The sequence below is a fragment of the Tursiops truncatus genome, chromosome 15 (genome assembly GCF_011762595.2).
Source record: "Tursiops truncatus isolate mTurTru1 chromosome 15, mTurTru1.mat.Y, whole genome shotgun sequence".
In the NCBI taxonomy this organism is placed as follows: Eukaryota; Metazoa; Chordata; class Mammalia; order Artiodactyla; family Delphinidae; genus Tursiops; species Tursiops truncatus.
Genome location: NC_047048.1, coordinates 28,531,786 through 28,558,133, shown reverse-complemented (window position 1 = coordinate 28,558,133; position 26,348 = coordinate 28,531,786). Strand labels below are relative to the sequence as shown.

Sequence of the window (26,348 nt, the reverse complement as noted above, 5' to 3'; positions counted from 1 at the left end):
TGCACCCGACCTCCTCCTTCATCATCGACTCTTGGCTTCCGCACAGTTGGGCAGGAGCAGGCGGGCTGACCCACACTGTGACCTCTGGGCCAAGGACACGGGTCTGCAACCACCTTCCTGCCCCAGGACTGCTCTCCCAGGCCTCCGGCTCTCCTAGCATTTGTGTAACTGGTCATTTTATTCACTTGTATGGCCTCCTGCCTTGGCCCTGCCTGATCCCCCATCCCCAGGAGCCCCTTTGAAAGAGTAAACGGAGCTGGAATGAGGGACTGACGCTGACGGATGGACAGATAGCCAGACAGCCTGGAGGCAGATGAGGACACAGCCGAGGGACCCAGACGGCTACGGTGAGTGTGAGAAAGCAGGTGATATACACGTGAAATGCTGGCGACAGATGTGAGCAAGGCAGATAAAGGAACCTGGGTCACTGCAGAGCAGAACAGAAATAAAAATGCTGATTTATCACCAGCTGGACACGGCCCCCTGGAGGCTAAGTGTGTGACTTTTAAAGAAATACCCTGAAAAATGGGTCTGGCTCAGCCGAGAGCCTTGGAATCCTTTTTTTTTCCTAATAGCTGAGATATGATTCACATACCATACAGTTCACCCATTGAGTGTACATTTCAGTGATTTTTAGTATATTCAGAGTCGTGCAACCATCACCCAGTCCACTTTAGGACATTTTCATCACCTCAGAAAGAAGCCCCGTACGTTTTATTATCACCTCCCTGTTCCTTGTGCCCGCTCCCCATAGCCTTAAGCACCCACTAATCTTTTTGTCTCTATAGATTTGCCTATTCTGGACATCTCCTATGAGTGGAATCATGTACTTTGGGGCCTTTTGTGTCTTTAGCATAATGTTGTCAAGGTTCACCCATGTTGTAGCACGTAGCAGTACTTCATTTCTTGGGGAGGGATAAATTAGGATTAACAGATACATACTACTATATATAAAATAGATAACCAACAAGGACCTACTGTATAGCACAGGGAATTCTATTCAATATTTTGTAATAACCTAAAAGGGAAAAGAATCTGAAAAAAAAATAGATATATATAAGTATAACTGGATATATATAGAATATATATAGGTCACTTTGCTGTATACCTAAAACTAACACAAAATTGTAAATCAACTATACTTCAATAAAAAAATAAAAATAAAATACTTCATTCCTTTTTATTGACCAGTAACATTTCGTGGTACAGATACACCACATTTTGTTTATCTACTCATCCGACTGACTGACAGGGTTGTTCCCTCCTTTTGGTATTACAAATAATGCCGCTACGAACCTCCCTGTACAAATTTCTGTGTGTTTCTACTTCTCTTGGGTCCACACCTAGGAGTGGAAGTGCTGGTCATATGGGAAAGAACCTTGGAATCTTCTTCCAGATTTAGAGATCCTCCATAAACACATAGGCAAGAAATTCTACAAATAATCCCAGCACATCTTATGCAGGCTTCCTGCATGCCAGGTCCTGTTCTATATTCACTTGTAGAATCTTCACAGCAATATACTGATGAGACACTAGCATTATCTCAATGGTACAGACAAAGAAACTGAGGCACAGCTCTGCCTGGCTCCTGAGAACCTGCTCTTAACACTAGACCAGAACAAGGTTTGTGATGGGTGAGAATAAGACCAAGGGCACCCGTGAGTCACACCCCAAGGACCTGAAGCAGTGGCTTCCCCTCCCTTCCTGGTGTGACCCCAAGGGACAAGCATCTCCCCCGGGGAGGAGCCCACTGAGGGCCCCCAGGCCTAGCCACACCCCTCCATCCTGGCTGAGATTTTTCAAAGGAGGGGAGGGGGTGGGCTGGGGGAGATCTTTCCTCTGCCATCAGCGAATCTGACCACTTCCCTCTCCCCTCTCCCCCACGTCAGGACAATGGTCAAAAACTCAGTCCAAAAGCATTTAGTGAGCACTTACTACATGCCAGGCACTGTGCTGTGCACAGAAGATCCTGCCAGGAGCAAAACAGACACAACCCCTGGAGCTGACACTCTAGGCGGGAGAAAGACAATACACTGCATAATAATAAATATATACGGCCCCCATAGCAGCGGGTTCCTCCTGGCAACCGATACACGCACCCCTCCTCTGTCGCACAACAAAGGACCCCATTTCCTCCCCACAGGGGATGGGTACAGCAGTGGGGTTCGCCAGGTGCCACGTGACGCACGCACACACTTAAGCAGGGCAAAGGGGCACACGTTGGGTCTGAAACAGGAAAGACATCCTCACACAAGGCGATGAGGCTGAGGGGCCTCTTTAGTTCCTGGTAAGGAAGTGTTCTAGGCCCAAGGCCATTCTATGAGGCCAAGTCCAGGTTAAAAGACTGCACACTCAAGGCCCCTTCTCAGCACAAGGCAATGCAGATCAAACCCAAACATCTACAGCTGGAGGCAAACGCAGAGATGAGCTTAGTCCAGGGTTTCTCAATATCAGCCATACTGACATCTGGGGCTGGAGAACCCTCTGCTGTGGAGGGCTGTCCCATGCACCGCAGGGTGTCGGCAGCATCTCTGCGTTCTACCCACTAGATAACGGCAGCGCTCCCCACCCTGCAGCTGCAATAGCCATCCAAGTCTTCGGGGTTACAATCACCACCCCCACCAGTTGAGAACCACTAATCTAGATAAACCGTGTCCGATTACAGATGGGGAAACGGAGGCCGAGAGAGGTTAAAGAATCAGAACAGCTACCACAGACTGGGCACCTACCTGGTGTTGACCCGACGCCAAGGGCTCTAGACGTTATCATCTTGAATCTTTGGCACCATCCTAGGAGGGAGGCGTTACCACCTCCCTTTCACACATGCAGAATCTGAAGCTCAGAGAGGCCAAGGGACTTTCCCCGGGCCACACAGCAGGTGAGTGGCCATCAGAACAGGGCATCCCTGACTTGGGGTCCAAGCAGCCGCCTCCAAGAGCTGAAGGTGAGGTTCATTGAGGGAGTTTTGGTAAACAGGCAACAGCTGCTGGCAAATTCTTTCATTCCATCTGTTGACATGTCTGTCATCAACTGCAAACATCTGTGGGTTTCCACCGGGGTCCGCTTGACTCCTTCCCGTCCCCGTGGTCTGTCAGGCATGCGCAGAATTACAGGTTTCCGAGCTGATGGTCCACCTTTGGCCTGTATTATCCCGGGTCTCAGTGGGCAGGTGGCCCTGGTGAATATGTAACCATCTGTCATAATAAAATCATAAGCTGTCAGAGCTGGATGCAGCCTCAGAACGTACCTGATTCAGCATCTGTGTTCTCCAGGCAGGAACTGGGGGCCCGGGGGTGAGGGGAATACCATGCTCAAGGTTACATAGGGAGCTGGGGCGGGGCCAGAAAGAGGACCAGCTGAGATAGAATGCACATACCATACAATTCACTCTCTCACACGTACAGTTCAATGGCTTTTAGTATATTCCTAGAACTGTGCAACCATTCTCACAATTGAGAACATTCTCATCACCCTTCCCAAAACCATTGGCAATCACCCCACCCCACCCTCGTTTTCCTCCCCCAACTCTCCAAGCCCCTGACAACCACTAATTTCTGTCTTTATGGCTTTGCCTATTCTCAATGTTTCATGTAAATGGAATCATACAGTCTCTGGTCTTTGGTGACTAGCTTCTTTCACTTCGCATAATGTTTTCAAGATTCATCCGTGTCTGTAACAGGGCTGCATTCCTCTTTAAGGCTGAATAATATTCCATTGTATGGATAGACCACATGCTATGTGTCTGTTCATCCATTGATGGACATTTCCATTGTTGCCACTAGACTGTTTTCTTGGTAACTTCCATTGATCGAGAGCTTCCTATGTGCCAGCCTGAGCACCTGACTTGCAGACAGATCAAACAGCCCTGGAGGAGGCAAAATTTTTCCCATTTCACAGTCAGGGAAACCGAGGCTCAGAGGAGCCAAGGGACCAGCTCAAGGCTCCAAATCAGAGGTGTTCTCAGAGGCCCCAAACTGGCAGCCTGGGGGCCAACATGAAATGCACTCTGGTTTGGCCTGAAAAGCATTTCATAGTTGCTTGAATTAGCTGCAAACATTTGAAACTTCAGGGTTTTTTGTGTTAAAAAAAAAAAGGATTTCTAGCTTCTCTTGAAAAAAATAATAAAAAATCACAAGATCTAGCCACACAGGGCCTGTCTTTCCCTTTCCAGGAGTTTAGAGACAGCTGCTGAGAGATGTGCTGTCCCCTCAGGACAGGACTGTGCTCTCTCCCATCCCCCGGCTCACCTGCTGGGTTAGGGTGACCCACCATCCAGCTTGCCCAGGACTGTCCCAGTTTTAAAACTGAAGGTACAGGGCCCAGGAAACCCCTCAGTCCTAGGCAAGCGGGATGGCTGGTCACCCTACTGGCCTGGAAGCCCCATCGCCTGCCAACCCTGCCACCCATCACTCCCCCCAAGACCCTTACACTATAAGTCACACATCAGCTTTGGTCCAGCGTCTGGTGTTCTCAGCTATGGTTTTCTTCTACCATTTCTCCCCCTGCCCACATTCTCCAGGCCCCAACTTCTCATGCGTCCTGGGCAAAATGAGAAATATAAAGAGTCTGAATTCCTCATTAACCTGGACTAACTCCATTTCAACTCTTGTCCATTCTGAGATGGAGGCCTTCCTGCTGTGATGAACCTCCTTTCTTCTATGAAACAATAGGGGAGGGGAGATCGTTGGTGAGGTTTTTAATGTCTTCATTAGGTAAAATAAAAAGTTAGCCATCTCATGTCCAACCTCAATTTTTTAAAATAAACTTTAAATTTGAGAATAGTTTTAGATTTAGAGAAAAATTGTGAAAGGAGCACAGAGAATTCCATCTACTCATATCCAACTTCCCCTGTTATTAACATTGATACATTATTATTTACTAAGGTCTGTGCTTTATTCAGATTTCCTTAGTTTTTTTCCTAAAGTCTTTTTTCTGTTCCAGGATCCCATCCAGGACACCACATTACATGTAGGCTCCTCTGGACTGTGACAGTTTCTCAGACTTTCCTGGCTTTTGATTACCTTGACACTTTTCAGGAATATTTATCAAGTCCCTCAACTGGGATTTGTCTGATGGTTTTCTCATGATTAGAATGGGGTTGTGGGGGCTTCCCTGGTGGCACAGTGGTTAAGAATCCACCTGCCAATGCAGGGGACATGGGTTCGAGCCCTGGTCCGGGAAGATTCCACATGCCGCGGAGCAACTAAGCCCGTGCGCCACAACTACTGAGCCTGTGCTCTAGAGCCCGCGAGCCACAACTACTGAGCCCATGTGCCACAACTATTGAAGCCCGCAGGCCTAGAGCCCGTGATCCGCAACAAGAGAAACCACCGCAATGAGAAGCCCACACACCACAACGAAGAGTAGCTCCCGCTCGCCACAACCAGAGAAAGCCCGTGTGCAGCAACGAAGAACCAACACAGCCAAAAATAAATAAATAAATAAATTAAAAAAAAAAAAAAAAGAATGGGGTTGTGGGACTTCCCTGGCCGACGGACTTCCCTGGCCGTCCAGCGGTTAAGACTCCACTTCTACTGCAGGGGACACAGGTTGGATCCCTGGTCAGGGAACTCAGATCCCGCATGCCGTGCGGGTTGTGTATTTTGGGAGGAAGACCCCAGAGGTGAAAGGCCATTTTCATCACCATCATATCAAGGGTACGTGCCCTGAAGATGACCTATCATGATTGGTGGTGACCTTGATCACCTGGCTGATCGAGGTAAATAATTTGGAAATCTTTTGTGTGGGAAATTCATCTCTCCTCCAAATTAAAAAAACTATCATATATATATATATATATATATATATATATATATATATATATATTTTAACTTTCTATCAGCAAAGCCCTAATCCTGGCTTCACCACTGCAGGTTCCAGCTGGCCATATGGGATTTGCCAGAGAGAGACAGAGCCCCCTCTGTGTGCCAGGCCTATGTGGGGTATTTTTATTTCACATAAAAGGGTGCTTTCTGGCAAAATGGGGCTCAGCCTCCCCAATTTACAGAAGAGGCTCAGAGAGGCGAATGGAGCCCCAGGTCACACGCTGTGAGTGGCAGCTGCTGGGTTTGAACCCCCTTCTCACCTCCCTCCCCAGCCACCCCTGAGCTGGCTTGCTAAAGATAACTGCTAGCAGCAGGAAGACACCCAGGCCACGGAGGCGGGGAAATTATACCAGCCTGGATCCTCCGCTCTCAACCCACGGGGTCCCACCCACCCGCACGGAGACATCCCACGGCGCGGACCTTCAGCTGCTGCTGCTCCGGAAACCTGGAGTTAGAAAATGGAAAAGGTCTGGAGATGAACCGCAGGACGCCCCAGCCAGAAGGGCGCCACCTGGCGTCGCCCCTCCCCCAGCGCCCTTTATACGGGGTCTGGTGGGCGCCCAGCCATTGGGAGAAGCCTGAACATGTCTTTAAGGGAGTCTTGGCTTACTCCCCGGACCACATCCTGAGGCTCATCTTCATCATCCCCCTGCCTCCAGCGGGGCTGGGCTGGGCAGTGGTGAAACCCGGGGGGCTACTCCTGAAGGAAAGTCTGGGAGTCCTGGACCCCACTCTTGACCTCTAAGGTTCCCCTGGTGCCCTGGGAAATGCAGCTCAGGTTCCCCGGCAGGAGCACTGGACTGGGGGGTATCCTGAGAGGCTGATCTACCCCTTGGGAGAGCCCTTCCTGCTCTGTGGGCCTGGGGGTCCTCCTCTGTAAACTGGGGGTAAGAGCTGACTCCCCGGGAACTGCCCAGTCCCCTGCTTCCAACCCCGACGCAGCTGGCCCAGCCGCCTCTGACGGGGTCCTCTCGGCCTCCGTGGCGCGTCCCCTGCTCTCTGCCACCCCCTGCAGGTCATGTATGGAAGGGCAACTTGGCTGAAAGCACCCAGAAGGAGACTGAGAACTAGGTTTCTAGACCGGCATTCCTGGGTTCCCATCCCGGCTCTACCACCTGCTAATGGAACCTCAAGTGTGCCACTGAACCTCTCAAAACTTAACCCAATGCTTTGTCATTTATAAAATGCATATAAACAGGTGAGGAGGACATCTATGCATCTCTGTGGTAACATTTGCCCAGGAAATTATTGCCTGCAGCCTTGTCCACTCTGCATCCTCAATGCTGTTGTGTCCACCCACCCACCTCTGCCCGGGCTGGGCCTTCATCCTCTCTCCCGAATCACTGCCTAGACCTTCAAGTGGCCTCCAGTCTCTACTTTAATCCACCCTCCTAACTCCACCCAGGGTTCTCTTTCTAAAACACAGGTCTCATGAGTAACTCTCCTGCATGCAATACTCAGTGGTCCTCTATCGATAAAGTCACACCCTTCACAACATTCAAAACCTTTCCCCTCATATCTGTCAGAATGGCTATTATCAAAAAGACAAGAGAAAAAAAAAAGACAAGAGATAACAAGGGCTGGCGAGGATGTGGAGGAAAGCGAACTCTAGTGCATAGCTGGCGGGAATGCAACTTGGCTCAGCCACTATGGAAAACAGTATGGAGTCTCCTCAAAAAATTAAAAATCTAAATACCATATGGTCCAGCAATTCCAGTCCTGGGTATATATCCTAAGGAAATTAAACCACTATCTCGAAAAGATATCTGCATGTTCACTGCAGCGTTACTTACAGTAGCCAAGACATGGAAACCACTGAAGTGTCCATCGGATGAATGGATAAAGAAAACATGGTATACATATACATTGGAATAGTACTCAGCTATAAAAAAGAACGAGATCTTGCCATTTGTTACAACATGGATGGATCTTGAGGGCATTATGCTGAGTGAAATAAGTCAAAGAAAGAAAACTACTGTATGATCTCACTTTATAGGTGCCATCTAAAAAAGCTGAATGATACAGAAAACAGATTGGTGATTGCCAGAGGCCAGGGGGGCAGGTAGGACTGGGGAGGCATGAAATGGGTGAAGGGGGTCAAAAGGTACAAACTTCCAGTTATAAGATAAATAAGTTCTGGGAATATAACATACAGCATGGTGATTATAGTTAACAATAATGTATTGTATAGTTGAAAGCTGCTAAGAGAGGAGATCTTAAAAGTTCTCATCACAAGAAAAAAAAATGTAACTATGCGAGGCGATGAATGTTAACTAAACTTATTGTGGTGTCATTTTACAATATATACATATATCAAATCATTATGTTGTATGCCTGGAACTAACACAATATTACATGTCAAATGTATCACAAAAAAACCCCAAAAAACAAAAAACCTGTTAGACTGGGGCCTTGTCTTGTCTCTGATCCAATCATTTACCATTTCTTTTTCCATCCTGGGCTCCTGCATATGAATCCACTGGCACCCTCTGCACCCCCTCACCCTATGGTGATTCCCAAATCTGGGCCTTTGCATGTGCTATTCCTGCTGCTGGAAGACATTGCCTGTATCTCTGTCCACTATTTGTCATTCAGGATACAGCTCAAATGTCCCCACTGCTGAAAAGCCTTCTTTCCTTCCCACTCCCTGCCCTGCCCTGCCCAGAGAAGAGTGGGTCCCTCCTTTGACTTGTCCTTCAGGCATCTGCTCGGGATCCACCTCCTCCAGGAAGCCATCCCTGACCACCCCATACCCCCAAGGTCTTGAGTTGGGATAGTGTGCCTTTGGTCTGTCTGACCTTGGGTACTGAGCGCTGTGAGGTCAGGGGCTGTGTCTGAGTACTCGGGCATCCCTGACCCAACCACGGCTCGGCATGGAGGAAGAAGTCAGTTGGGGTTTGGTGGATGGGTGAATAAATAAATGAATGAATGAACGAAAGAATTTGGACAAGCAAGTTAGAACTGGTGATCACAGGAAGGGTTCTTGAGTGCTACTTGGAGGACCCCTTGGCTTCATGGGAGGTAGAAAAGGCTTTGCTCTGACAGAGATCATGGCTCCTTTGACCCCATCTAAGCCTGTTTCTCCACAGGCAAACTTGGGAAAATATTAAGCCATTGCCCAGGTGGTTATAAGGATTGACTGGGATCACACTGCTATTGGTTTATAGCCTGGAACCAGAAAGCCTTATGTCAAAGCTCACGGGACCTTTAGGTGTTTAGGCTTCATGATGGGATTCTAGGAGGGAGTGTCCAGGACACACAGTGCTCAAAGTCTCCAGTGCCCACCCTCCACCCCTTCCACCCACCACTGGGCCCTCTGTGCCTAACACTGGCCACCAGTCTGGTCTTCCAGCTGAGCCCCAGGCAGGCTTTTCCAGGGTCTGGGCTTTAGCCTCTCTCGGCCCCTCAGTCTCTGCAATCCTCCCTGCATCCCAGCTCCCCCGGGATATCCATCAGCGTCTGGCCAGCTGCTGTCCAGAGCAGCCACTTCCGACCGGCCCCCCCATCCATCACCGCAGCCCAGGGGACTTCAGCCCAGCTGCAGCCATCAGCCCCAGCACCCACCCCGGGGCTGGGGTTCCCGGCAGCCTCTCTGCTTAACCCCAATTCTGGAAATGGACAGCAGCTGGGTGGGGGCGGGTAGGGAAGACCCTCCACTCCAGCTGTTAGGAGGGGACACCCCTACAGCTGACCTGCTGACAGAGGCCTTTTGCAGGCCACCCAGTCAAAGGGAATAGGAGCCTGATTTTCACAGCATCAATGACAGCTGACCTCTATTGAGTGTTTACTGTGTGGTCCGATCCTCCGCCAAGCATATTCCCTGCCTCTGCTAATTCAATTGTCAAAACAAAACAAAACAAAGACAACCCATGAGGGGGAACTTCCCTGGCAGTCCAGTGGTTAAGACATTGCCTTCTAATGCAGGGGGTGCGGGTTCGAGCCCTGGTCGGGGAGCTAAGATCCCACATGTCTCGCAGCCAAAAACCCAAAACATAAAACAGAAGCAATACTGTAACAAATTCGATAAAGACTTTAAAAACGGTCCACATCAAACAAACAAACAAACAAAAACAACCCATGAGGTTGGTTCTGTTATCATCCCATTTCATAGGTGGGGAGACAGAGGTTCAGAGAGATGCTGTGACTTGCCCACAGTCACGCGGCGGGGAAGTGCCACAGCTGGGATTCAGACCCAGACTGAACGATTCTGGAATCCATGCTCCTTCTACCCTACACAGATGCCTGAGTGGAAGTACATGGAAGACAGAGGGAAATAAGGACCAGGGTGGAGGGGAAAGAGGGATTCCTGCTCAGAGAGGCATTCCTTGGGAGCTTTGAGAGATGGGCAAGATGTGGGTGGGCAGAGGACTGATGGGGATGTGTGCTTAGCAGGGGAGCACCTTGAGCAAAGGCATGGAGGTGGGAGCCTGAACCACCATCAGTGCAAAAGAGCGAGAGTCAGCGAGATACACAAGACACACACACAGTGTGAGGCTCGTAGGTGATGTGGATGTGTGTGAATGACTGCATTTGTTAGTGATTGTGACTGTGTGTGTGTGTGTGTGTGTGTGTGTGTGTAAAATTTTGAAAGGCTTTGAAATGGGCAAAAAAGATGACTGGTGTCTTGCCTAGTGCACCCTTCTGGGTTATCTTGGCCTTTCATCATCTTCAAGGTATTTCACACGATGTAGAAAAGCGACTGTAATGCAAATTATTCTCCTCCATAGAAATGCAAATTACTCGCATCCGGTAGAGACACAATTGATTTCTGCCCTGGCACACTGACCAGTTTTGCACCTATTTGTAAGTTCATTTCAGCACTCCTAATTGCCTGCGTTTGTGTGTGCGTGCGCTTTTTAATCCTCCTTTGAATTGGCTGTAACATCTTACTAGTTCCCTCATAAATTCATGAGTCAAATAAAATCTTTGACATATGTTCAAAGATTTTATATTTGTATGAGAGTCCTGAGTTTCCTTTCTTAAAAATATGTTCCTTTACCAGGGCCTATGTGCCTGCCTGCTCAGGGGCTGCAAAGCCTGCACACCCCCTGCCCCCTGCCCTGGTGCCCCTCAGCTGGCCTGTCCAGCTGACCACAGACAGTATGCCCCCCTGTGGGATGCCCAGACCAATCATGGTTCTTGTGACATTAGTCAGCACTTACTACATGCCCAGCACTGGACTGAGCAAATTAAATGTCTGAGATCGATTCTTTCTCCCAACACTGCTGTGAGGCAGGTGGTCTCATCACCCCCATTTGACAGATGGGGAAACTGAGGATCAGAGAGGTGAAAAAGTCAGCTAGAGAGAAAATGCCAAGGCCAGGATTTGAACCTCAGCCATCTGACTCCCGTGCCCATGGGTTCCTCCACTATCTACAAGTGAGTGGGTTTCTCTAGCTGCTCCAGCTCAGAGAAGGTAGGAACAAGGGCTCCCAAAGGCCAAGCCCCAGGCCTCCCACAGAGCAGTAGGGGAGGCTGTTCTTCAGTGGGGAGCACCTACTATGTGCCAGGCCCCAGCCAGGCACTTCACATGCACACTCCCACAGTGTCCTCACCAGAGTGAGGCAGGTCCTGCCTCATCCCCATTGGACAGAGGAGGAAACAGGCTCAGAGAGGTTAAGCAACTTGTCCAAGGTCACAAAGCAGAGCTGGGATTTGAACCCAGGTCAGTGTGTCTCCCAAGTCTGGTGCAGGTTCAGTCTGCCTTCCCCTGGTCTGCAGGGGGATCACTTATCCCAGCTGGGGTTCAGAGGGGACTGCAGTCAGCAGTGGTGGACATTGGTCCCCTCCCCGACCTGCTTCCTGCCTGGGAGATACAGACAGTCCCTTCAGAAGGAGCTGGAGTTCGGAGTGCCAGGTGTGCCAGACCCACCCTGCCCCCTTGTCCAAGAACGGTCTGGGGCCTCCCAATCAGATGAGACTGGGGCTTCGCTGCTGTCTGCGTGCTCCTCCATGCCTCAGCCTCAGTTCCCACACCCGGAATACTGCTCCCGCCACCATGCACAAGGCCTAGCTCACTTGTTAAACCACATAGCACAAGGTTAAAAGGAGCCCGCCCGTGCTTCCTGTCTCAGTAAGTGGCACCTCCACCCACACACGAGCACAGCTGTTATGCATGCCCATAGCACCGTGAACTCCTGGGTAACATGTATCACAGTTATGACTGAAAATCCCACGAGGTCCTCTCAGTTTCGCTGTGAACCTGAAACTGCTTCAAAAAATTAAAGTCTTAAGAGACAGTTTTTTTTTTTTTTAATCCCATGAGAGTATCTACAAATCTGTCCCCAAAATACAAATCCATGTATGCACAAGGTTTTGTTGTTGCCATTGCGGCACTAATAGTACCAGCAAAGACTGGAAACAATACCAACATGTACCAAGAGGAAACTGGTTGAATAAAATGGACATCCACAGAAGAGAGCGCTACACAGCTGTGAAAAGGAACAAAGATGCTCTTTTTTTTTTTTTTTTTTTTTTTACGGTACCCGGGCCTCTCACTGTTGTGGCCTCTCCCGTTGCGGAGCACAGGCTCCTGATGCGCAGGCTCAGCGGCCATGGTTCACGGGCCCAGCCGCTCCGCGGTATGTGGGATCTTCCCGGACTGGGGCACGAACCCGTGTCCCCTGCATCAGCAGGCGGACTCTCAACCACTGCGCCACCAGGGAAGCCCCCCAAAGATGCTGTCTTAATCCTGCACTGGAGTGATCTCCAGGATGTATGATTAAGTGAAAAAAGCAAAAATAGAATCCAAGGAGCAGAACTGTATATGCAAAGTATTCTATCTTCTGAATATGTGTGGGGTGTGTATACATTTGCTTATATTTTCAAAAAGAAACAATGGAAAGATAAAGCAAAAGCTAACAAAAGTTGTTACCTATGTGGAGAGAGGTAATTAGCCAAAGGGAAAGATGTGGAAGCTGGATTTCACTGAGTGTATCTGGTTTTAGAGTAGTTTGTAAATGCAAACTTATAAAACTGTAAAGCCAAGACAAAAAAAGCAATCCCTTAAAATAAAAATATCCAACAGAAATGAGTAAACCTGACTAAATGTCAACTTGGCAAACACACTAAGAAGGATTATTGGAAGTGACTTTAAAACAGCATTTTGACTGTACATCCCTAATGGGCTTTAACCTAAGGACCACAGAATCACAAAGAAACAGAAGCACAACGAAATCTTCAACAGCGCTCAGTTATCTTACAGGTAGTGATTATATCGGTATTATTAGGTTGAAACTGTCTGCTTTATAATATAGGATAAAGAAGATAAGAAATTGGATTAATATTGTTAGGAACAAAGATTTTCTGTGTAAAAATAAAAAAAGAGATACATAAAATCAAATAAGTTAACTGAAAACCTTGTAATCTTAAATGTGAATGATAATTATCATTGCCTCCAGCTTTAAGCCTAGATGCAGTGATAACCCAGTGGGAATGAACATCCCTAATGTCTAGATTGTGATTCCTAACTCCCATTTATTGCCAAAAGGAACAGGGCTCCTCTGAGAAACAGCTGATTCCAGGTAGAAAATGCATGAGATGAATCTGGGACATGTCATCCATAAATCAAGAAAACTGTCAAAGACTACAGAGGTCATGTCGAAAAGAAGCAGGGTGCAGGGGGAAGAGACTCCCATTTACTTGTGCTGGGTACGGTTCTAAGCACTTTACAAGTATTAACTCACCCTTAGGAAAATTACTTAACATCATTTAATCCTTACAATAAGCTTGTTATGAGATTTGTATGATTATGCTCGTTTTACAGATGAGCAAACTGAGTCCCAGACGATGAAGGAAATTGCCTAAGATCACGCAGCAGTTAGATGGCTGAGTGAGGGTTTGAATCCATGCCCTTAGCCATCTTCTAAGCTGTCTCTTCATTAATGCAGGATGATCAGCATCGAAGTAGAAAAGGAAAATAAAGAAAATGGCCCAAGGCTTGGTACAGGCCAGTCTGGGGATTGTTTAGAACCACAGAGAGTACCCCCAGTCCCTCCTTGTTGGGCCACCTGTGCCAGGGTGCTCAGAGGCTGACCCCAGTGGGGATCAAGGACCAGTTGTGATGTGCTCGGCCCCATACCCTGGTCAGCTGCAGACCACGCTCCCATAATGCTCAGCCTCCCTACAGCCACTCCTCACATCCTCCTGACTCTCTTGGGGCCACGTGGGCTCTCTTCCTCAAGACCACCACTTCAGAGCAGCTCACCATTTACTTCCTCACAATGCCCAGCCAGGTGGGAATGGGCATTCCCATTGCTCAGATGGGGAAACTAAGGCTCGGAGAGGTATTGAGCTTTCCGAGCTCATGGCGCTTGGGAAGAGGCTGATTCTGGCATCCGTGCCCTTGTCCCACCCTCTCTCTTTCCTCTGTTGGTTCGTTCTCTCTGGAAGGCTGAGCATGGGGTGCTGGTGGTCCATGCTGAGGAGTGAGTTACCCTCATTTTGGTGTGTGTCATCTCCCCAGCTTCGGCTGGGAGCTTGGAGGAGGGGTCTGCGTACATGAGCTTGAGGCAAGAAGGCTGCTTTCCCCAAAGAGAAAGGAGCCTGCCATCCAAAGCACCCTGGACATCTCCTGCCCTCCGTGTCCATACAGCCACTGCACCCAACCAGTCCTACCTCCAGAACACTCCTGGAATCTGTTCCCTCTTCACCTAAAGCCACCACCCTGGCCCAGGCCACCAGCAGCTCTCACCTGGACTGTGGAAGCCTCCCACCCAGTGCCCCCCTCCCCGCTTCCTCCCTCATATCCTCCAATCCACTGCAAGAGAGAAAGGGCAGATTCCAGACGTGTTTTGAAGGTGGGATTGACAGCATTTGTGACAAATGGGAAAATGAATATATTTCGTTTCTGCCATCATCAATGTGCCTCCCTTTTCTACCTAGGCCTGATTTTATTTCTTTTTAGGTAACTAGTAAGGTGGAAATACCAGGCTCTCCACAAGGCCTGGAGGCTGGGCCAAGCCCCCACCATTCCCTGCCCGCTCTACCCCCCAGCCCAGCCCTCCACTTTCTGCTGAAGGCTGTTTAAGAGGCAGCAAATCAATGCTTAGGAGCAAGGATCTCACACTCTCTGCAGTGACTAAAAGGCAAGGAAGTAAAAGAGAGAATCGTTATAGCTTACAAGGGATTTAAGAGAAATACCAGCCAAATGCAATGTACAGACTTTGTCTCTTGATTTGAACCATTAAACACATTTAGAAAACAAACGGGGTCGGGTGGGAAGATGGGATTTGAGAGGATATTACAGAACCATGAACTTCTTGTAGGTGTGATGTGAAAGTGGTGATTAAAAGAAAATGTAGTTATTTCAGAAAGCTCACATCACAGAGATACATTCTGAAGAATTTATGAATGAAATGCTTAGATGATATGATTTGTGATGGAAGAATCCAGTGGGGAAATGGGTGGGGGCAGAGCTGCAACCAGATGATTTAGAGGAAGGTGCACCTTTCTCAAAAGATATGGAGGCTCCTTAAAAAACTAAAACTAGAGCTACCATATGATCCTGCAATGCCACTCCTGGCTGAAAGTCATAATTTGAAAAGATACATGCACCCCTATGTTCACTGCAGCACTATTCACAATAGCCAAGACATGGAAGCAACCTAAACGTCCACTGACAGATGAATGGATAAAGATGTGGTACATTTATAAGATGGAATACTACTCAGCCATGAAAAAGAATGAAATATGCCATTTGCAGCAACATGGATGGACCTAGAGATTATTATACTAAGTTAAGTCAGACAGAGAAAGACAAATATATGATATTGCTTATATGTGGAATCTAAATAAATTTGATACAAATGAACTTATATACAAAACAGGAATAAACCCACAGACAAAGAATACAAACTTATGGTTACCAAAGGGGAAAGGGGTCGGGGGGAGAGATAAATTAAAAGTTTGGGATTAACACATACACACTACTACATATAAAATAAATAAACAAGGACCTATTGTGTAGCACAGGGAACTACATTCAGTATTTTGTAATAACCTATAAGGGAAAAGAATCTGAAAAAAATAGATATATATGTAGGTATAACTGAATTACTTTGCTGTACACCTGGAACTAACACAACATTGTAAATCAAATATACTTCAATTAAAAAATAATTAGATATATACAACACTATGTATAAAATAGATAACTAATGAGAACCTACTGTATAGCACAGGGAACTCTACTCAATGATCTGGGAAGGAAATCCAAAAAAGGGGATATGTATACGTATAACTGATTCAATTTACTGTACAGCAGAAACTAACACAACACTGTAAAGCAACTATGTTCCAATAAAAATCTTTCTAAAAATCATTAGAAAAAGATATACTTCACATGATTCCAGTAGAAGCATGGTGTCTAGAACTAGAGCAGCCTGTGGTTTACCGATGCTGAACATGGGGGGAGCACTCTTGGGCTGGGGACACTTATTGATTAAACTCTTATCCTGTTTACTCTTGTCTAAATCAGGGACGGATGTGAGGATATTGGAGCTAGACTGTGGAGTTCAAACCTTGCTCTGACACTTCTTTGCGTGTGACCTTGGCCAGGCACAGTGCCACTGTGTGCCTCAGTTTCCCCATCTGTCAAGGGGGGTGTAATAACGTCTGCCTGACAGAATTGTGGTGAGAGTCACAGGAGTTAACCAGCATGTCACCAGCACTAAAGAAACGTTAGCTCTGATTATTGCTATCAGGTATTATTTGAGTGTTCCCATGATTTTTTTTTCACATTTCATTTGTCTGAGCCGATCTGGACCCCCTGGGGAAGACACAGAACACCTGGCTTTGTTGTTCTTGTTTTAAATAGATATACTGAGCTATAATTCACATACCATGCAATTCCCCCACTTAAAGAGTAAAGTTCAGTGGGTTTTTCTTGTGTCATCCATCACCATAATCGGTTTTAGAACGTTGCCCCCAAAGAGGCCACTGCTTCAAGGAAGGGGTGGGGTAGTGACTCTGAGCCCCCTGTGACTTCTCTTCTAGCAGAAGGGGTGGGCTGTGGGGACCACCACCTCCCCACAGCTCCTCTGGGGTGGGAGCAGCCAGCCCGTCCTGCAGTGTTCTTTAGGGACACCAGGGACCAGCCAGCCGGCCTGGGCTCCAGACCCACTGCATTTACTGCAATCATGCGAAGTACCTCTTTAGAGAAAGGTGACTGCAGACCTCCGTGCGGCTCTCTCTAGGTCGATGATAACCTGCCACAATTTAATTTCCTCCTTTTTTCTCAGGAGGGAGGGAGAGAGAACCGCTAGCCAGATATGCTGGGTGTTAAAGGTGCAACAAGGCCCGTCAAGGGGCATTTAATGACCGGCCCCTGGAAAAGGGGGGCAGCCAAGGGATCAGAATGGCTCTGGGGTGTCTGGCCCAGCAACTGGGGAGCTGGTGGCGACATTTACCGAATGAAGGGAGGCAAGCAGGAAAGGGGGGGAAGAATCTGGATCTCCCACCATCACGAAACTCTCACGAGGCTTGAATAGGATTTGACAAACCTTCCAGATGAGACTGAGCTGGGCTCAAATCTTGGCTCCTGCCTTCGGGCCACATGGCCTGGGGCAAGTCACACTGCATCCGGTCTCCTGGTCTGTAAAATGGGCTGTAAAACCTGAAGGGTTCGTGTGAGGGGCCAGGTCAGAGCACGCCCAGCATGAGGCATGGCTCACGGTAGGAGGTCCATGCACAGCGGCCTTGACAATGATGGGTGTTAGTTCCCCTCCCTAGCTGCACATCTTGGGGAAATTCCAGCCCAGGGAGTACCTGTAATGGGGGTGAAGGAAGCAGAGGGGCTAGAAAGGGCTAAAATAGGGAACTACGGGTAAGGGGGTTTCCAGGCTGAGCAAGAAGGGAGATTCTGGTAGGTCAGGGGCATGGAGCCCATCACCCCTGCCTGAAACCCGCCAGGCCTCCCCAGTGCCATGCTCACAAGTGCCGTCCAGGACTGGTCCACCCCTCGGTCCCCTTCTCCCACCACTTCTTTTCCTCCCAGACGCCCTGGCCTCTTTGGTCCCCCTTCAAGCCTTTGCCTTGACTGTTCTCCCCACTCCCCCGCCAAACAATGCATTTCCATGACTGTCTTCTTTGCATCCTCAGATGAGGCATCACCCTGACCCCCTCTCTCACGTAGCCCCCACCCCAACCTCCCCGAGTCTCTATCACGTCACTCGTTAGAGCATTTATCTGTTTCTGAAGTTATATTGCATGATGTATTTATCAATGTGTTTTCATGCTCCTGGCCTCCCCCTCTAGACTGTCAGGCCCCTGCGGGCAGGGATCTTGTCTCCTTTTTCACGTTCTCTCCCCAGAACTTGGCATGTGCATCCTGAGTGGTCTAACGGACATTCCCAGGGGTGGAGCTGGGCTGAGCCTGGGTGGGGGCTTCCTGGGAGGAGACCTCTAGGAGCCCTTGATCCCCAAGGAAGGGAATGAGCCTCTGGCTCTCAGCCAGCAAGGCAGGCAAGGCTCCAGCCCAGAGATGGTCACTCAGCAGCTCCAGGGCAGGGCGGGGCTCAAAGGAGGTAGAAGACTCTTGTCTCCTGGAATGGCAGGGGCAGCGCTCCTTGTGTCCCCAGGCCCATGGCTCTGGCCAGGGGGCTCTTGGCGGGTTGGTGGCCAGTGGGTAGCCAGGGCCCTGGAGGCTCGTCAGACCCTCCTCCTGAGAACAGGCTGCTCCCAGCTGGCCCGGCCCTGCTTAGGGCAGGACACCAGGCCTCACCCTGAATCCCCGCTTTGCTCTCTCTGCAGGCTCCCCACGGCTGGGCCTGCCGGCTGGCTCTTTGCTAAAAATCCTCTACACCTGACCGTCCCTGCCTCAGTCCAAGTCCTTCATGGGCTGCAGGGGCCTCCTCCCTGCTCTCCCGGGCCCTCTGATCTGTTCTCCACGAGGCAGACACAGCCAGCTCTTTAAAATTTAATCTGGGTCCCACCCATCTTCCCAGGGAGGATGAAACCCTTTAAAGTCCTTGCATTGCTTTGCGGATAAAGCTCAGCCACCCTCCCCGCTACCTGACCTTTCCACCCTGACCTCGACCTCCGTGGCCAGCAGCGTCTCACACATTACTCCCCTCTGGGTGTTTCTTGACCGCTGGGCCTTTGCACATGTGGTTCCCCCTGCCTGGAAAGATCTTTCTGCCTCTCTGCTCAGTTAGTTGTCCTCGCTCAGCTTTCAGATCAGGCCTCAAACATCACATCTTCCAGGAAACCTCAGGTCCCTGTCAAGGTCGCATCCCTCTACACAGTCTCACAGCACCGTATTTGCCCTCGGGGATTGTTCAGGGTGACTGTATAGTTACGTTTAATGTCTGCCTCCCCTTAGACTGAAATGTGCTGAGACTGGGAACCTTCTCTTACCTGCCTCTCTCAGCACTGCACCTGGTGCATCAAAGTCTGGATGCAGCAGAGACATGCACGTTCCTTCGTGCATTTGCTCTCCATAAGCATTTGCTGAGAATCCACTGTCTCTGGGCTACCAAGTTGGCACAGACCTGATCCTGGCCCTCAGGGGGCTCAGCCTGCTGGGGATCACACACTACAGTGAGACCCGGGCTGGGCAGCGGCCACAGAGCAGGACCTCAGGGAGGGCTTCTCAAGACTTGAACAGCGAGTGGAAATCTGAGAAAAGAGGGGGAAGGGAACCCCAGTCGTGGGAACAGCCTGTGCAAAGGTCCTGAGACAGGAGGAGACAGGAGGCATCAGGGAACTGTAGTGGCTGAGCATGGCTGCAGTGCAGGGAGGGAGGAAGGGGTGGAGGATACAAGGGCTGATGGAGATGCTCAGGACCCTGAGCTACCTTCCTGCCTCACTCCCCTGTGGTCTCCCCCCAGGACAGGTCAGAACCTGCCAGAATCACGCTCACCAGCTCCAACTCCCTCCCTCTGGGGCCAGAGCAGCAGGGACAGGGTTTGGTAGGGGCAAGGTTTGGCAGGAGCCGGGTTTGGCAGGGGTCGAGGGCAGTGTGGGAGGATTTTCCTCCATGCATTGGGAACCAGGGAGCCCCAGGAGGCACCAGCTCTGTTCAGAAATGATTCTCATTTTCTTGCACAACCCTCGCTCTCAGCCAGTTCTCACCAAGCGCTCAGCTGCCTGTGTACCATGTCCATGCTACAGATAGAGAAACCGAGGCTCGGAGACTGGGGTCTTGGAGCTGAGATGAGTCAGAGCCGGGCTTGAACCCACAGGCTGTGTGACTCAGAGCCCAGAACGTGTTCCTTGCAGAGCCTGTTCCACGTGGGGCAGTCTGGTTCCAGCACAGCGCCCATCAGGCTCAGGACTATCAAAATAGCATCAGTTCCCTGTCTGAGGGGATTGCTGGCTCTGTTCCGAGGCAGGTCCTATGGCTGCACACCGCATCAGCCCGTTCCAGAGTTACACGCGTTCTCTGTCAGGCAGGCACACTGCCTGGAATCCCAGTCTTTGCAGAGGCCCTGAGGATGCCCTGACAGAGCTGCTGGTGCAGGACCCCCATAAACAGGAGGGAGCACCTTGCCGGGTGCAGAGGGTTCTGGGGCTCAGAGGGCGGGTTGTGGCCTTTGCCCACCTCTCACCTCACATGGGGAGGCTGGCAGGCAGGTTCCATCTTACTTCCTGGTACCACTTTTCCTTCTGGAAGCTTCTCCTTGACTGGAGTGAGATCCAAGGGGGCAGAGTCCTGCCTGCACCCCTGGACCCCAGGGCCCCATCCACAACCTCATCCCCAAGCACAGCCCCAGGGCCAGCCCTGAGCCTGCGGGCTCCAGGCTCAATTTGTGCGTGAGCAACCTCTCAGCTCTTCCTGGCTTTGTTGTTTTCCCAGTATTTTCTCTCAATTATTTCTTTTCCTCTAAATATTACTGTGTAGATTTTGTTATAGATATATTAACTATTTTCAATAAATTGCATATCTATTTTCATTATATATTAATATAATAGGTTAATATATTATGTTAAGATATTCCTATATATTATAATGATAATGCATATTAATGTAACAATAACACTACACATTAGAATTTTATTATTCTGTTAACTTCAACAGGAAGATCTCTCAGACCCTATCATTTGTTAGTACTGTAATCTGGGACTTAAAATTTCTCTGAAGTCAGTAGTTGTTATTATCCACCTGTTTATAAAAGCTGCCCATGAACTGAAATTCTTTTCTGGAAACAGCACCCACCTTACGAGGTTGTGGGGAGGGTCAGATGAGGTGACTGGCGCTAAGGACAGTCAGCGCTCAACAAACACCAGCTTGTCATTCTGGCTCAGCAGAACTGTGTCTTCATATGTTTCAAATTATCCTTTAAAATCAGTAAATCAAAAAGAATAAGGCACGTCTATGTGTGATGATAAGGAGTGAATTTCAAGCTATATTTTCAAGTGAGAAAAGCAAAGAATAGAATACCATGTATAGAATATTACCATCTGTGCTTTTAAAATAGGGATATATCTTTATCCATCCATCCATTCATCCATCCATCCATCCATCTCCTGCGTTCAAACAGGATAGCTCTGGAAGAGAAGAGAAGATGGAGCATGCACACCTGGACCCCCACCTCCTCCCCTTTTCCTCTGGTTTTCTCCAAACGTGTATGGTACGTGATGCATGATACTTCTGTATTTACTGTCCATCCCCTCCAGTAGAATGGAAGCCCCGTGAGGGCAGGGATGTCCGCCTGTTGTGTTTGCTGTTGTGACTCCCACACCCAGAACTTTGCTGTCCAACGGGTCAATCACCAGCCACATGTGTTGCTTGAGCCCTTGACACTGGGCTGGTTGGAACTGAGATGTGATATGTGAATCAAATCCACATTGGGTTTTGAAGACTCAGTGTGTCATGGACTGAATTGTGTCCCCCCTTCCAAATTTATATGTTGAAGAACTAAGCCCCATTTCCTCAGAATACGACTGTGTTTGGAGACAGGGCATTTAAAGAGGTAATTAAGGTAAAATGAGGCTATTAGGGTGGGCCCTAATCTAACCTGACTGGTGTCTTTACAAGAAGAGGAGATTAGGACACTGAGAGAAACCAGGGACCACACACACAGAGAAAAGACCATGTGAGGACACAGCAAGAAGGCAGCTGTCTGCAAACCAAGGAGAGAGGCCTTCCTCAGAAGAAACCAACCCTGCCAGCACCTTGATCTTGGACTACCAGCCTCCAGAACTGTGAGAAAATAAATTTCTGTTATTTATGCCACCCCACCTGTGGTATTTTGTTATTGCAGCCTGAGCTAACTAATACACCATGAAAAGATCATTAAAATTTCATTAATAATTTTTGTATTGATTCCATATACTAGGTTTGGATATACTGGGTTAAAGAAATATATTATTATTTCAAGAAAATTAATTTCACCTGTTTCTTTTGACTTTTTAAATGTGGCTCTTGGAAAATTTTAAATTTCATGGGCAGCTCTCACTGGTGGCTGACATCATACTTTCTGATACCATAGCCTGGCACAGTGCCTGGCACATAGTATGTGCTCAATAAGTATCTGTTGAATAGATCAATTAAAATAGCTGTCTTTGGGAAGTGACTGGAAGATGGGAGGAAGGGTGACTGGCTTTGCACTGTATTCCCTTTGAGTTTACCATGAGCAAGTATCTTCTTAAAAAAAGAGAGAGTGGGCTTCCCTGGTGGCGCAGTGGTTGAGAGTCCGCCTGACGATGCAGGGGACACAGGTTCGCACCCTGGTCCGGGAAGATCCCACATGCCGCGAAGCGGCTGGGCCCGTGAGCCACAGTCGCTGAGCCTGCGCGTCCGGAGCCTGTGCTCCGCAAAGGGAGAGGCCACAACAGTGAGAGTCCTGCGTACCGCAAAAAAAAAAAAAGAGAGAGAGAACGAGAGATCTAAAATAAAATACGATGAAACACTCCCTTTGTGATGACTTAATATATTAAGACAAAATAAGAGTTGCCCTCATACAATTAAAAGTGCCTCTTGGACTTCCCTGGTGGCGCAGTGGTTAAGAATCCGCCTGCCAATGCAGGGGACACGGGGTTCGATCCCTGGTCCGGGAAGATCCCACATGTCGCAGAGTAACTAAGCCCGTGTGCCACAACTACTGAGCCTGTGCTCTAGAGCCCACGAGCCACAACTACTGAGCCTGTGTGCCACAAGTACTGAAGCCCATGCGCCTAGAGCCTGTGCTCCACAAGAGAAGCCACCGCAATGAGAAGCCCGTGCACTGCAACGAAGAGTAGTCCCCGCTCACCGCAACTAGAGAAAGCCTGCGCGCAGCAACAAAGACCCAGCACAGCCAAAAATAAATAAATAAATAAATAAAATAAAAGCTGCCTCTCGCAGGTATGCACATAATAGTCAGCCACCAGGTGCCCTCAGACGGATGAGTGTGTCAGCCACGAACTGCCGGAAAGCTGAGTCTCGGATGATGGGGGAGATTCCTCTCCACACCCCAGGCTCAGGCAGGGAAGCAGGTCCCAGAGTCTCCTGCACAAGCCCCCTCCCCAGGATGAACAAAACACAGGGCTGGGCCCAGGGACAGCCCCCCAGTGTCAACAACCTAAGGTGCCCCCCGAGTCCCTCCAATCCTCCTGCCTGGGGTTTGCTTTGTCCCTCTATACAATGGACACATTGGGCTCACTCCATTTTTCAAACTTTTTTTTCGGCCACACCGCAGGACATGCAAGATCTTAGTTCCCCAAACAGGGATCGAACCCACACCCCCTGCAGTGGAAGCACAGCGTCCTAACCACTGGACAGCCAGGGAATTCCCATTTTTCAAACTTTTTACCATGGAAAATTTCAAACATATACAAAAACACAGAGAATAGTAAAGAGAGCCTCCAAGCACTGTCCCCTCCCCTCCCCAACCATCAACTCATCATTTTCTTTCACATTTACCCCCTCCCCACCCTGACTATTTTAAAGCAATTCCCCAACAGAGTATCACTTCATCTGTAACTAGTCCAATATGTTTCTCCAAAAGACAAAGCCTCTTTTTCAAAACATAACCACAGAACCACTATCACACCAAATAAAAGTGAACAATAACAGCTTAATATCATCCAGGATCCCCTTGGTGGTCACATCCCCTAAATATCAACTTAAAACAAAACAGTTAATATGTTCAGTCAGGATCCAAACAAGGTCTGCACATTGAAATCAGTTTATGTTTCTTAAACCCCTTTTATTGTAGACTTTATTTTGTTGTGGTGGTGGTTCTCCTATTTTATTTTTTTATTTTAAAATTTTTACTGGGGTAGAGTTGATTTACGATGTTGTGTTAGTTGCAGGTGTACAGCAAAATGAATCTGTTATCCATATACATTAAAGTAGACTTTAGATTACTCCAGTATATCCTTCTATTCCCTCCCACGGCCCATCTCTCCCCTTCCTGCCAATATCCACCATATTAGTTATCTATCTGCTGCATAATGAATTTCCACAGAACGTAGCACTTAAAACAACAAACATTAATTATCCCATAGTTTTTGTTGGGCAGGAATCTGGGTGTGACTTCCTCCAGTGAGAACCCTTAAGAGTTTCTCCCTGCAATCTAAGTGTCGGTGGGGCTATGGTCTCACCTGCAGGCATGACTGGGCAAGGATCCAGCTTCCAAGCTCCCTCAGTACACGTTGGCAGCATTCAGTTCCTTTCCATGTGGGGCCCTCCAACGTGGCAGCTCACAACATGGCAACCTGTGTCATCAAAGTGAGCAAAGGAGAGGGAGCAGTGGGTCTCACACTTGTGTATGTGCCAGACTCTCCCAGAGGACCTGTTAAAACACAACTCACTAGGCTCCACCCCCAGAGCTCCTGATCCAGCAGGCTTGGGTGGGGCCCAAGGATGTGCATTTTTTAAAAATTAACATTTATTTATTTATTTTATTTCGGCTGCGCCAGGTCTTAGTTGCGGCACGCAGGATCTTTGTTGGGGCAAGCACAAGCTTTTAGGTGCGGTATGCGGGCTTCTTAGTTGCAGCATGCGGACTCTTAGTTGCGGCATTCAAACTCTTCAGTTGCGGCATGCACATGGGCTCTAGTTCCCCGACCAGAGGTCTAGCCCGGGTCCCCTGCCCTGGGAGTACAGAGTCTTACCCACTGGACCATCAGGAAAGTCCCAGGATGTGCATTTCTAACAAGCTCCCAGGTGATGCTGGGGACCACATGTTGAGAGCTACAGAATTATAGGTACCCCCCTCTCTAATTTTTTATTTCTTCATTGCATTTTATCTGTTGAGGGGCCACTCTTAAGAAGTCCAAGGTGAAGACAATGGTTTCAATCCTGGATGCAAATGAGAATTACTTGGTGAAAAACTAAAAATACAGTTGCCATATGATCCAGCAATCCCACTCCTGTGCATCTATCCAAACAAAACTGTAATTCAAAAAGATACATGCACCCCTACATTCACAGCAGCACTAGTCACAATAGCCTTTTGGCTATTGTGAAACAACCTAAATAGCCATTGACAGATGAATGCATAAAGAAGATGTGGTACATATACACACACATACACACCTACATATAATGGAATACTACTCAGCCAGAAAAAAGAAATAATGCCATTTACAGCAACATGGATGGACCCAGAGATTATCACACTAAGCAAAGGAAGTCAGAAAGAGAAAGACAGATACCATACGATATCACTTAAATGTGGAATCTAAAATGCAACACAGGGCTTCCCTGGTGGCGCAGTGGTTGAGAATCTGCCTGCCAATGCAGGGGACACGGGTTCGAGCCCTGGTCTGGGAAGATCCCACATGCTGCGGAGCAACTAGGCCCGTGAGCCACAACTACTGAGCCTGTGTGTCTGGAGCCTGTGCTTCACAACAAGAGAGGCCACGACGGTGAGAAGGCCCGTGCACTGCGATGAAGAATGGCCCCCGCTCACCACAACTAGAGAAAGCCCTCGCACAGAAACGAAGACCCAACAACACACCCAAAAATAAATAAATAAATTTATTAATAAATAAATAAATAAAATGCAACACAAATGAACCTATCTACAAAACAGAAACAGACTCACAGACATAGAGAACAGACTTGTGATTGCCAAGGCAGAGGGGGTGGGGGAGGGAAGGATTGGGAGCTGGGGATTACCAGATGCAAACTATTATATATAGGATGGATAAACAACAAGGTCCTACTGTATAGCACAAGGAACTATATTCAATATCCTGTGATAAACCATAACGGAAAAGAATATGAAAAAGAACATATACATAATTGAATCACTTTGCTATAGAGCAGAAATTAACACAACATTGTAAATCAAGTACACACCAATAAAATTGAAAAAAAATTACTTGGTGAACTTTAAAGGGTCACACCATCTCCACATCCCCAGCAGGGCCTGGGAGACAATCACTGAAAAAGCAAATGTCACAATAGCAACTCTGATGCTCAGGCCCAGCTATGGGCCACTCATGCATCTAGCTGTAGATTATTTCTAAATCTTTTAGCAAAGTGGGGCCAGTTATTCCCATTTTACAGATAAGGAAATTGAGGCCCCAAGAAGGTAACAGGAAAGTGGCAGAGCTGGGCTCAAACACAGCCCCAAGTGCTTTGTCTGT

The 26,348-nt window shown here is 48.4% G+C and overlaps 1 protein-coding gene across 1 annotated transcript in view; it reads right to left on the bottom strand.

The window, feature by feature from the left end:
* The window catches only part of LOC101325118 (uncharacterized), a 288,914-nt gene that overhangs the window by 252,953 nt on the left and 9,613 nt on the right, over nt 1-26,348 (bottom strand). The window contains exons 3-4 of the mRNA XM_073793232.1: nt 24,354-24,467; nt 2,730-3,194 (exon numbers count right to left, since the gene is read on the bottom strand). Coding sequence (XP_073649333.1) covers nt 2,730-2,769 — 40 coding nt within the window. The 5' untranslated portion in view covers nt 2,770-3,194; nt 24,354-24,467. The remainder of the gene's footprint in view (nt 1-2,729; nt 3,195-24,353; nt 24,468-26,348) is intronic.